The sequence below is a fragment of the Ascidiella aspersa genome, chromosome 5, assembly GCF_963924565.1.
Source record: "Ascidiella aspersa chromosome 5, kaAscAspe10.2, whole genome shotgun sequence".
NCBI classification, from domain to species: Eukaryota; Metazoa; Chordata; class Ascidiacea; order Phlebobranchia; family Ascidiidae; genus Ascidiella; species Ascidiella aspersa.
In genome coordinates this window covers 26540685-26553680 of record NC_139451.1, presented here as the reverse complement: position 1 = coordinate 26553680, position 12996 = coordinate 26540685, and the positions used below count along the sequence as shown (strand labels likewise).

Sequence of the window (12996 nt, the reverse complement as noted above, 5' to 3'; positions counted from 1 at the left end):
AAGGAAACCTAAAATAGTTTTACCAAATTTATTGCACAATTACTTTTGTACTATGAATGGCGTTTTCAAAGACAAAAGTTTTGATTTTCAGCGTTAATATATGCATTGTGTTTCCAATTTAGTTTCATAAAAAATAGCATCATTTTTGAGAAAGAACTTAAAAAACTCGTCGTACGAAGTTTTTATGTCGGAATATTTCTGCTTTTTTTTGTTAAACTCTGTTACATTTTCGTTGTAAAGCTAAAATACAAGCCCCAATTAGAAAAATCAACAAAATTTCCAAAAAACATTTCTTACCAAGATTAAAAAATAAGCCGATTAAAAAAAAAAAAGTTTCAATAGTTTATAAAAAAAAGCATAACCAATGTTTCGAAACACTTAACAAAAAACTTCATCCAACCTACGATTTTTTCACCAAGATTTTAAAGAAAATCGCAAAAGAGCGTGAAACCTCGCGGAGGTAGAACTTGAGGACTTTGTTTTTCCGGCTCCAGCGAAACGATCCGAAGAAGCTCTGTGGATTGGCGGAGGCTGGACCGTTCAGCTCCCCTCCGAGATTTAAACTTCCCGGACCACACGGAGCCCGCGCGACCTGCGCCGGACCGCCATTGTGCGTCATTAATGCGTCGCCGCCCGTGGGTGAAGTTTTTAACCGATAACGTCACTATGTGGTGACGTAGCGACTCTGGGCAAATTGTGGTTTCCAAGATGATAAGAGACGGAAAATAGCCGCTTTTTTTAAGAAGAGACGAAAACGTTCTCTTGCGCCGAAAATACAGTTGATAAGAGACGAAAAATGTTCTCTTCCTTGAAGAAGTAAGCCTGAATTGTTGCTTCAGCGCTATGGAACTACTTTGTTTTCACAGCAGGATCAACAGGCAAAGTCCGCAGAAAGTCAGGTGCAACACGTGCACGAACACCTTTTTCGCGCGCATTTTAATCGATAAAGAATGTGCGCAACGTTTGTCGATGAAAAATGAAGCAAACGCTTTGAGGTAATCAAACAAAGAAGAACTTCGAACCAAAACCAAACGCAAGCTCAACAATTTTATTTGGAAGGGTTTTGTGTTTTTTAGTTTTTTGTAGAAGGGTTAAGTATTATATAATTTTTTTAAAAGGGTTTTGAAGTTTTTCATGCACAAGCAAAAACAAACAAAAAACACACACACTTAAGTGGGACCTTTCACCCAGCTGAAAAGCGAAAACTGAACACAAGAAACACTTTTATGGACAACGGTTATATTTTCACAGTATAATCTTGACTGGTGACAGATATCAGCGCTAAATCGACAAACAGAAGCCGCTTGACTGACGACAGAATGAAAGTCAATGTTCGGATAGAATGAATAGAAGGCGAATTGATTTCTGGAGATAAAAGCCATTCACTCGATGACAATGAAAATGCAGGAAAAATTCTGAATTTTCAGAACCTCTCAAGACGATTTTAAATTCTGAACTGATACATTTTTTAAGATGTTGAAGATACTTTAACTAAATAAGCTCATAAATGAATGCTAACTAAGCTGCTTTTGGTTGAAAACAGCCGACTGAAACTGCGAGATGAACGTAAAAAAGCTGATAAGCTATGAAGCCACACCTGGGACGAAACATGCACACTACAAACTGGAAGATACTGTTGAGTCGGAGTGATTATATAGGATGCATATCGACTCCCGGGGGTGTCTATGGAAGTGTGGTGAGTCGTTAGTGGGCTCACGTTCAAGCGATTCCCCCTATAATACAGACCGTGCCTGCGGCTTGCTTCTCTATATAATGCAGACAGTTCGAAGTTGTCTGGGTCATGTATATAATAGGGCTACCATAGTCTGCAGTTTGTTCAATGATTCCTTGTTGAACGTAATAAGTGGTAGACAGCAGCGATTCACAAGCTTCATATCGCGAAACTTTTTTGAGAAATAAACTAATGGAATGACAAATAGCCATAATATAAAAGCATAATATCCATTATACTACTGACATGAATGGTGTATTGATCTTGCCTTCGGTAAAATGTAGGTTATAATTGCTTTGTTGAAACTTTGCCGCGATGTTATTTTGGTCTGCCACAAGCTAAATAAGTTTGACAAACACTGGTGAACAGGGTATTCGTTCCGACAAATGCAATTTTTTTTTATAAGGTCATGAACACACACAAGTCGACTGTCGGAACACTTGTTGAAAATCTAACGGAAGGGAACCCCAAAACAACATTATTCAAGTAGTTTTTTTTGTCTAATTTAAACTGTTTAAAAATAGCGTTTGTTGCAAATCTGTCTCAACGATATTCCGAGAAACATCTTCTTCGTCGAAACCAACTTTCCGTAACATTAGGGTAATCAGCGCAACATAAGTAGACAAACTACCACGACACGATTGCGGCGCAACGCTATCTCCCAAATCGAACGCGGGTAAACTCAGCGAGCGGCGACAATCGTCGGGCGAATAAATTCAAGAACGCGATGCCAGGAAATCGATCGTAGGGCACTTGCGACGGGCCCCTTATGGGCTGACGCGGCCTCTGGAAAAGGTGACGGTGTGGCTCTGCCCAGTCGCGAGGCCTGTTTTCACTCAAAGCTCGCGGAGCTAGTCCCATATTGACCCCTTTGATGCTCAAAGGTTCCTGGGAGAAACGTTAAGAGAAGAACGTGAAAGCAAGGCAACTCACCGTATGGCCTGTCAGATAGGACGAAACCCATGCACGTGTTTACGTGAGATCCAACCTGTGCCGTGTGCGCCTGTTTCGCACGAAATGCGATTCAATTCGTCTCGTGTTTTCGGCTTGGGAGGCTTTAAGGAAGTACTCTTGGCGGTTTCGATCACCTAATACGTTCGACCGGCCATCGTTGTGTGATTGTGACAGCAAACGAGATCTCAAACTGTGTTCAGGCAAATCAGCGCAATCCAGCTGTTGCCTATTCAAATACGCAACATTTCCTGCGCACAATCGGTATTTAACCATTGTCAAATACCTGTTCAGTTGTTCACTATCGCTTGACAAACCTTAAAACGCCAGATCGCACCGGCTAACCGATAAGTGATACCTTATCCAGCTGTTGTTTGAAATTAAATGGTTTTAGAAGTTATCACACTGTCTAGCCCACCTATGCAACATGTCTTGCAAGTTAACACCTTTTAACTATTGCTTGGTAAACCTTAAAACGCAATATCGTACGACCTATAAGCGATATCATATCCAGTTGTTTGTTTGTTTTAAAGTAAATGCTTTTAGAAGTTATCACACTGTCTAGCCCAACTATGCAACATGTCTTGCAAGTTAACACCTTTTAACTATTGCTTGGTAAACCTTAAAACGCAATATCGTACGACCTATAAGCGATATCATATCCAGTTGTTTGTTTGTTTTAATGTAAATGCTTTTAGAAGTTATCACACTGTCTAGCCCACCTATGCAACATGTCTTGCAAGTTAACATCTGTTAACTATTGGTTACGACCTAAGACTCGTTTCTCAGCCTTATATGGCTGGCGGCACTCTTTAGAAATAATAAACAGAATGCGGCACCCCTACAAGATTTTCCGTAGGCAATTAACTATAATGCCGTAATAAACGGAACTGGAACAACACACACCAACTCTACACAACGTAGGAAGTTGCACTTGAAATTTGTTCCACTCTAATCTGACACTAAAATTTGTAAGAGTTGAGCAAAAAGCAGATTTTTAAAGATTCTCAAATATCTCTCGTCGCCCTTAAGAATTAGAAATGGCACCCTGGTTGAGAACCACTGGGATAAGCTATACCATATCCAGTTGTTTCTTTATTTGTTATAATTTGAATGGTTTTAGAAGTTTGCACAAAACCCTGTCTAGTCCACCTATGCGCCATGTCTTGCAAGTTAATATGCAAATCGCGACGCTTGCCAGAACAATGGCAATATCGGACGTCTTTGAAACTGTATCCCACACTAAGCGATACCAATCGAAGGAAGAGGCTTTTCGCAATGCAAAATCTTCACCTTAATGCACGATTTTGACCATTTACCGAGCGTTAGGTGGGAGCTCAAATTTATCCAGCTAAAAATTTGCATTTAAACGCTAGCGAATGTTGTTGACCAAACTAACAGGCAAGTGATTCTTAATGAATTTCGTTAGAAATGTTCGTTGAATGATGGACAATTCCCTCATCAAAATGCAAAATGTGCGACACGAAAACTATTGGTAGCTTTGTAAATGACCAATTCGTATTACAAAAGTCATACAGGAATGCATACGAGACTTAATGCACACTGTTTATTATAAAAACTGATAATAATCTGGTAATTAAATATTACTTTACCGTCTAGTAATTGATAATTTTGTTTTAGAAAGAGTGCAGCGAATATATTTTATTTCCACAAAGTAGGTCGAAAACAAAAAACTTTGAGAATACTTGTCTATTGTAAATCTAGTTAGTATGATGTATTTGAATGGTTCCATTTTTCCACGTGTAGAACCATGTTCACACAGTTAAGATTTGTTAAATATATATCTCAGACAAGCATCTGTGGAATTCAGTCGATGGTGTAGCAACGTCGTTTGATTAAAAACCAAAAGTTTCAAACCAGAGCTCAAAACAAAAGCGTTTAAAATAGAGCCGAGAGCCTTTAAGCTAAGCAAAGGCGGCCTTGAATATCTCTTAAGCGATTTCGATTACTGCGGTGAGGTGAGCTAATCGGCAACGTTGTGCAACTCTTCCCTTGGGATTTAAGGCCAGGGACCTCTGTTTACCGCGACAGCTGAACTCACAGCACACCGCCTATAGTAGTGCCACCTACACAGCGTATAGCGTGGTGCCTAATAGCCACCGGTGTACTGAATCCTACCACCAATCAGCAGCCTCAATGTTTGTGGATCTGCTGCCACGTTGTACTATAGTAACCGTGATTGCAATTTGTGCAATTTGCGGTCGTTTGAACTTCGCAGGATACGCGGCGCACGTGCTGCTAAGGGGAAGGCGGGGATAATTGCGAATTGACAGCTGCCTGATCACTTTGACGCCAAGTAATTCAAAACGGAATACTTAAGTGTCAAAAGGAGACAAGGATAATAGTCTTGTTAAATATTGTTAACAAGTTAAAATTAACTTCACCAACAGTGAAAATACACTCTGTCTATATTGAAATACGCGCAAGACTTCCACGTATTTACCAAAAAATATATAATGCTTGGCTCCTAATAAGGTACACACCCTTAGCAGATTATAAAGAACCACATAAAACAGGACTGTTAAACGGAATCGTTGAATAGTTTGAAACAGAATGCTAAACAGTTACAATGCCAATCGCCTGTTTTTTCGTCCAGAAAAGGTCGTACCTCCAATTTTAACAATAATTGAAGTTATACTGTCGCACAGATTATTTTAACGTTTTTCTAGTTTTATTGTTTGTATGTGTGTGTATGTTTAAACTCTTTGTGTCAACAGCAACAATATATCTGCGTGTAAAACAAGCTGCTAGAAGCTTTCACACACTACCAACTTATGTCGGCAAAGTTTGGATCGCACTATAGTGTCTTCTTTCGGCATAACTATACCTTATACAAAGTATTTTTGCCTGGTTTGCTGAAACACAAAACAACCTGGAAACATCTTACGACGATCATTTGGGAGTGTGAATAGCTATAAGCTTTTTCCCGGCATCAAACGACTTCCAAAAGGAGCCACACACGGCATGACTAAGACTGGGCTTCAACACTCTGGAGGGAGGAAACCATTCCATTCATCTCGAAAAGCTGGAAATTGCCTTTCGATTAAATCTGGAACCGAAACGCAGCCAGTAGTGCCGCGCGACAACATAGGCGGGAATTTCCAGTAGAGCTGCTTGTGTTTTTGGACGGGAGTAGAGTTTGGCACCGACTTTAGGCAGGTACATTCTTATGCGGTCCGCGTCGGGCCAGAAGTATTTGGAATCGAGGCAAAGCGCCTTTCTCCCAACTCAAACACTCCCGACATTTGCTCGACTTGAGAAAGAAAACAGCTTGTTCTCGGCAGGACTGGGAAAATGTGTAAAGGAAACGCGGAATCAAATGGAAAGTTTAATGGCAAAGAAGCCCACGTGCCCACTGCATGTCGACGTGACTAATGTAGCACTGCCACAACGCCAGACAGTTGTCGTCCAGTATCTCTCACACCGAGCTTCTGAGCCGTGAATATCTACCCCGTGGCGCCGTATGGCGTGCGAAAGTATGATTCACAAGCAAGTGTAACAGTACGGATCTGCAGATTTTGTTGTTTTTTAGTATTAAACTGTTTCGTTTCAAACTATAAGTTACGCAATTCGTCACAAGTTGTGGTAAATAACATTGCTGATAGCTATATTAAGCATTGACGTTCTCGTCACTGAATCGTTTAGGAAATATTTTCACAGCATATGGAATCTGTTTATTACAGACAACAGACTTTTGTAAGTTTATACACAAAAGTAGTGACACTAGAATACCAAGTGAAAATGTCGGCTTCGCAGTTACCTAATTATATAAGTGTAGATAATTAATTGTTATCTGGAGAACGATGCACTTTAAGTTACCTTGTAACCTTCAAACCGACCAAACGTATATTTGTTGAGTCACAATAAGCATCTTTGGGGTTTTAGAACAGCCTAACTCAAATTTAAGGCGTCTACGTAAAGTATATCGTCGTTTACCTTATCTCTTCCCGGCTTGTGAGAAGCAGAATGCCGGTCCAACTGAGTTTTGAAGGCGAAAGTGTAGTTGCAGATCGCGCACATGTAGTTGTTCTCGTTCTTTTCGTGCCTGTGATTTACAGAGTCAATTATTCAATTAATGGGGTAATTTGTCTAATTGTGTTTACGATCAAATACCGATATTGGGTGTGATTACAATTGGGTTGGTCCCGTTTATTACGAAGCTCAATTTGTCGAACAAAAACTTAAATTTGTTCCGCTATAATCTATCATTAGCGAACAACATTTAAGGATAAACTTTAAAAAGCAGAAGATTTCAAACTGTTGTATTTCCATTTTTCCGTTAATTCGCCGGCCTTAAACTTTTGTTGATATTGCCGTTTTTTCAAAGCTATCAAGTTTTTGCCTTAATGACCGAACCCATACTAACTATATTGTGATCACAGGCTGTACAAAATGGCTACGCTGCAGTATACCAATAGGCATTACGTCACCAACAAATTAATATCATCCACGTGATAGTGCAATAGTTGTTTTTTTGCTGAGGAACTAGCATTGGCTAATCCGTCACAATTCGTTGACTTACGGCTTGCTTGGATTAAAGATTAGCTGACGAATTGAATTCCTAATAAACAGCTACGTGGAAGATAAATGCAACGTTTATCGAAAGTTCATGAGATTTTTTAAGATATCAAAACTCAAACAGTCGTTTCTTCACTATATAAAAGTGCCTGATTTATATTACCATAAGTACTATTTTTGCCCAAAATTGTATTCCATTATATATTTCAAAGCGGTTATAATTATAATAAAGGGCAATGCGACAAACCTGTAAGCTATTAAGGCACAAAGGCCAAAACAACTGATTAGATAAAATAAATGACTGTTGTAACGTTGCTAACCTAACGTTGTAATAAGTTCATAGAGTAGGCGATTGGTCAAAGAAACACTGCCTTTTTTGTGTTTATATGAAAAACGTTTGACTTAAGTTAACTTAAAAAAAAAAACAATGGCGTGAATCTTACGTGCCCAAAACGGCGCAGCAGGTTTCGTCGGCTTTATAATTATACCCTCCACGTTATTTCGGTGCAAGAAAAGAGTAACTACCAAACATGCGCGTGTCTTCGTTTTTGCCGGTAATAGCGCTGCATAGCTACAAGCCGCCGCGGTGCCAGTCCCAGGAGTCCCCAATTAACTTCGGGTGCCGTCGCCAGGACACGGAAAACAACACGCATCGGCCATTACGCACCTGTACTTGATATGCTCCTTGAGTGACGTCATACGCTTGTAGCCCCGGTCGCAGTAAGGACAGGTGCGAAGGTTCTCGAACAGCGAGAAGGGGGCGTCCTTGCAGTCGGCGCCGGTCATGAGGCGGTCTGGAGTTTGAAGGAAAAGTACGGTTAAACTCGTGTTGATGGCTTTGCCAACAGATTGCAACTATATTTTGGTGTGATGCAGTTTTTTTACAAATGCGAGCGATTTAAACTTGCAAAATGCCGGGTTAGGCCTTTTTCGAAAATGCACTGGCCCCTGTTGCCCCAAAACGGTAAACAGTGGCACTGTGAATGATGTCTACTGAATTTCACTCGAAAGAACACGTTTGTTTCAAATCTCTTCACTTTAAAGTACAATGAATATTAAAGCTCATACAGATGTAGGTAGCATATCTTTTTGTTCTAGTTTTAACTACAACCTCTAGCCCAGCGGTTCTCAAACAGTGGGCCATGGCTCACTGGTGGGCCACAAGAACATTTGAGGTGGGCCACAGACCAATTTTAAAATCTTTTAGTTTCATTTGTGTCACTATATTTAATTTTACAGGAATAATGACTTCAGAAGGAATTAAAAAAGAATGTAGATTTATTGTTCAGCCGCAAGTATCTCATTAATGCGTGGTTGAATAAATTATCTGTTTGCAAATATGTTCTGCTGTACTTTGTTCTAAACCTATTTTACAGTTTTTTTCTTTTATGAAAATTTATTGGGCCACAGAATTTTTTTGCAACGTAAATGGGCCACGAAAGAAAAAAGGGTGAGAACCACTGTTCTGGCCATTATGCTCAATCTTTCTACTTTGTTTACATGCTCTCGTGACGAAAAATAAATGGAGTAATCATAAGGTTACCTACATAGAATCTCTAAAGTAAGTAAAAACTAAACAATAAGTTTCCGCAAAAAAGTGATTTTTAAAATTTCCTTGTTGACCATTATTCAACAGGCGTAAATCTTTAAACAATAACTTCACTCCATAGTGTATCTGGAAACACGTATTACTCATATTACTCATAAGGGAGGTCACTACATTTCTTGGTTAGAGGAGAGTGCGTTGTCAAAAACGTATCCATGTCATAACACCGGATACAACCACAAAAGTACAAACGTTGTCAAAACAATTTGCATTCTGAACACCAGGGAACTAACGATTACAAAACCTTAACTAAGGCGCGTGCAAGATACCAATGGCAACCAAACGCCATTTAAAAGCTACAATATCGACAAATAAATAACGGTTATAATAATACACCTTGCAAAATAATCCGAGCGCCCATAGTAAAATATTCGACAGCAATGACCGCGCGGCACATGTCGATTCGAGGTGTAACAATGCGAAGGTCCCAAACTTTCCCTAAGGTTGGTATTCGTTTGTGCGCGCCTTGGCTTACTTCCTCCATTGGCCCGGGCTTAAAGGTGGTGTGCGAAATGCTGTCACGGCGAAAAGTGCCCTTCTCAGCACTTTCAAACCCACTCTGCCTATAGGTGCATCGCAGCCATCGCCACAAACAGTCCAGGGTCATCAGCGTCCCAGTTTCCTTGAAAAGTTATTTTCGCGCCTCCGTGTTACGTGCGTATTGAACGGTGAGAAATGGTTGAAGGAGCCGCGCAAATTCGTGCCCACGTAAAAGGCCTGTGTATGTTTAAGCGGGTTTTGACCTTCACGCACTTTGAGTCTGCTGGTACATCTTATAAAGAGATTTTATAAAGTACAAAATGTTATTTTTGTGCGTTCGGGTTCATTGGCAAATTGCATTTTGATTTTACTGGTTCTCTAGTATGTTTTAATTTTTAATGACACTCCACTGAATACGTTAAATTTGCGTTAAGGAACAAGCTGCTATATTTTTATACAGTAGAGCGATTTTTAGAAACATTTGTACCTAACCATTCTGACCAAAACGGTATCGGGCTATAATAGTCAAATTTAAAACATATCGACCAAATATAAGGATGGTAGACATGTAAATGTAAGGATTAACATTTTTAGTAGCCGCAACAGTACTGTAAATTATTATTAGAAAATACTACCACCATGGAACACCGGTCGAAAATAATTGGTTTAACACAATTTTCGTAGTAGTTCTCGTTTTATGAAATCTATCACAAGTTTAAATGTTTCATCGTGATTTATTTAATGTAGTGTGATAATAAAACTCGTGGTGTGAATAGGATTGTAACCACGTGGGCCTGTAGCTGATTAGGTAGAACGATACAACCAAACATTAATTTTTTGAAGATGAAAAAATCTTAAAACACTCCGATCGTTTGCTTTGTCGCGTTTACGCAGCTTTGCGGCAACACAATATCAAAACCCTAATATAAGCAACGAAAAACCAACGAGTCTAACCGACCTGGTGTAAGAACGTAGCCCTCGCCGTCTATGGGTTCCTTGGCGCCTCGCAATTCCTCAATCTTGGCCGCTTCATCTTTACTCGGCACAGCGTCATCACCACCAACAGTCATCGCATCCGCGCCTCGCTCAGTGGGAAGCTTGGAATTTTCACCTTCGGCAGCATCGGTAAGTCCCTCGAACGCTGTAGCTGTGTTAGCGGCAGAAAGCTGCACCGGTAATGGTGCCTTCACTTCCCGTTGGCGCGCTGCTGAATAGGCGACGGTGTTGTTATTGACTCTGCTCCCTTTGCCTGGCTTCGTGCCCAACCTTTCGTCCGGCAGGAGCGAGCAACCGAACAATGGGATCTCCGCGGCTCTCAAGGCACCTGAGGAAAGGCCTGATTTTCCTTTTCCTGTAGCCGCTGCTGGATCGGCTTGCTCCAGCGCCGAGGCCTGCCTGCTTGGAAGCTCGTTCATAGCTTAGGCGCTTTCTTTTGCGATTGGCGAAGGCGCCTGGATTTTTGTTTCACGTCGCTAAAGCTCCTCTGCGTTTTAAACGGTGGAGTTGCCACTTTGCGTTGCGCGATCGCTGTCATTCATCAAATTGCCTGGAGTTGTTCGGCCCGATGTCACGTTTCTTGAAGACTTATTGCAATTGTGTCACCGGTGCCGTTTTTGTGTTTATACAACTGGCAAATTGTGATTTTCTCTAGCTTAATTATTACCTAAAAACAAAAGTTGCGTTGATCAGTATAAAATAATGTTTACAAGGCGACGTTTTCGCCGAAAATTGAGACACCATTTTTGATCTAACATGACAAAATATTTAAAAAAATACACATGATTGAATAGAAAGGTTTAAAATCACAATCATATATTCTGCTGCATCCACAACATTCACACAAAGTCGACACAGTTTAGAGCAGTATCGCTCAATCTGAAGAATGTGATCTAAAGACTTGTCATACCAACCCTCTGTTTCGTACCATAAACACCCTGAAAGTTTTACGTAAGTCTACTCCACTCTTTCTGAGCGCGGAAATCTATAATTTCTTAATTTGAAAAACTTCTGACTTACTTGAAATTCGATAAGCACATATTCTACCTTCTGCTTTGCCGTGTCTTAAGACAAATTTCGCTAAGCTCTTGAACTGTGGCCATCCGCCAACGAAACGGAGCTATCCCCAAATGCCAGCGGATGCAGAAAGAGATCAGGAGACGAACCTCAAACCGTGCCAGATAGGAAGGAGCGGCGCCGGCGCTAATAAACACCTCAGTTTGGCAGGACGCAGGGCCAGGGGGGCACCGCCGCGAAAATGCCACGGGCCGCGCAAAGTTCGCCTTCGCACCTATACGGGCACGCTACCATCTCGCCCCTGCGCTGCCTTGACAAGTATATCCGGCAATCTACGCCGCGGCTTCTTGGCAGCGCTCGGGCGAAGAAAGAAGTCGCCGCCGCCTTAACACCACGTGATAAAGGTCAGGCCCTTTGAAGTGCGTGCAGGTTCCCACGGCCGATGCTAGTTGCACTCCCGATGCGATGGCTACCTTGTTTAAGGCTGCGTTCCCTCGCCTGAAGGTGAAAGGAGTTTTAGTTTGCTATTAATACAGTTTCGTTATTCAAATAAAGCGACCAATCAGGTGTTTTCCATTTTCCACCAAACAGCAATCACCATTTGCTGCGAATTAAACTGTATGAAGTAACAAGTATCATTAAGCCAGGGACGTAAGCCCAGGTAGCGAAGTTGGTTCAGAACCACTGGAAACCGGCTCCAACTCTACAGGCTGTATTCCACAGAGGTGTTTGCGACTTTGCCTGAAGGCGGACGGGATCCCAGGCTGGCTTGAAATAGTCAATCGGCCACACACGTTTCTGGCATCGATAACGACACTTGTTATTGCACTTATTGCACTACTAGTACACTTTTCTATCGGAAGCCGTTGCTTTGGCTTGTGATGAACAGCGAGCAAACACGGGAAAACCTAAAGCCCGGTGGAAATTCCTGTTTTTAGCGTCAATCTTCTTTTACCGTTATGCAAGGGTTGCTAGAGTTTTTAATGATGTCAATAGGACAGTGTTTATATAAATTTTTTAATCGCTTAGCACCTGCTAGCTATTTACCTTTGCTGCGTTACTGCCTGATTTCATAATTACCCACTTTTCGAAAATTTAATGATGCTCAGTAAAACCCATAACTTGAAGTTACAAAACTAACTCTTTTACAGCCCCAAATACAGAAGGATAGTTATTATGGACCACAACAATATTTCAGAGACAATTTTTTTTTTACTTTATGACAAGCTCGTGCTACACACATATTTGTGGATAATATTGTAATACATTTAATGTGGGCTATACAAACTAACTCACACTGACAAATAAAATACGACAGCTGCCATAATTCAAACGCAAGTATGCCCCAAAATTTGTCAAATGTGGCAGAAGAAGCTCTCGTATGGCACCTGGACAGCCCTTGCGTACAATTAGTTGTGAACAAATACAACAAACTAGCCTTGACTTTTTGTTGACATATCGCGGAACATTTTTCTCTATTCAACCGTTATACTAAAGCCGCGTAACGGTAATGTTTTTCAAGTAACTTTTCATGCAACAACGGCAACATTGAAGTCTAATGAACATGTTTAAAATCAGTAGTTTTACTTTAACCACTACAATTCTAATAGCAGGTTGCAGATTGCATCTTGTGGACAAGTTTCGGTAAAGATAATTGTAATGCCAAAGTCCAAAA

General features: G+C 40.8%; 1 protein-coding gene across 1 annotated transcript in view; it reads right to left on the bottom strand.

Moving 5' to 3' along the window:
• LOC146145675 (uncharacterized) overlaps positions 1 to 10723 on the bottom strand; it is a 60905-nt gene extending 50182 nt beyond the window's left edge. Inside the window, exons 1-3 of the mRNA XM_083390648.1 lie at positions 10267 to 10723; positions 7890 to 8016; positions 6641 to 6749 (exon numbers count right to left, since the gene is read on the bottom strand). Of these exons, the coding sequence (XP_083246774.1) occupies positions 6641 to 6749; positions 7890 to 8016; positions 10267 to 10723 (693 nt within the window). The remainder of the gene's footprint in view (positions 1 to 6640; positions 6750 to 7889; positions 8017 to 10266) is intronic.
• Between the last annotated feature and the right edge of the window lie 2273 nt (positions 10724 to 12996).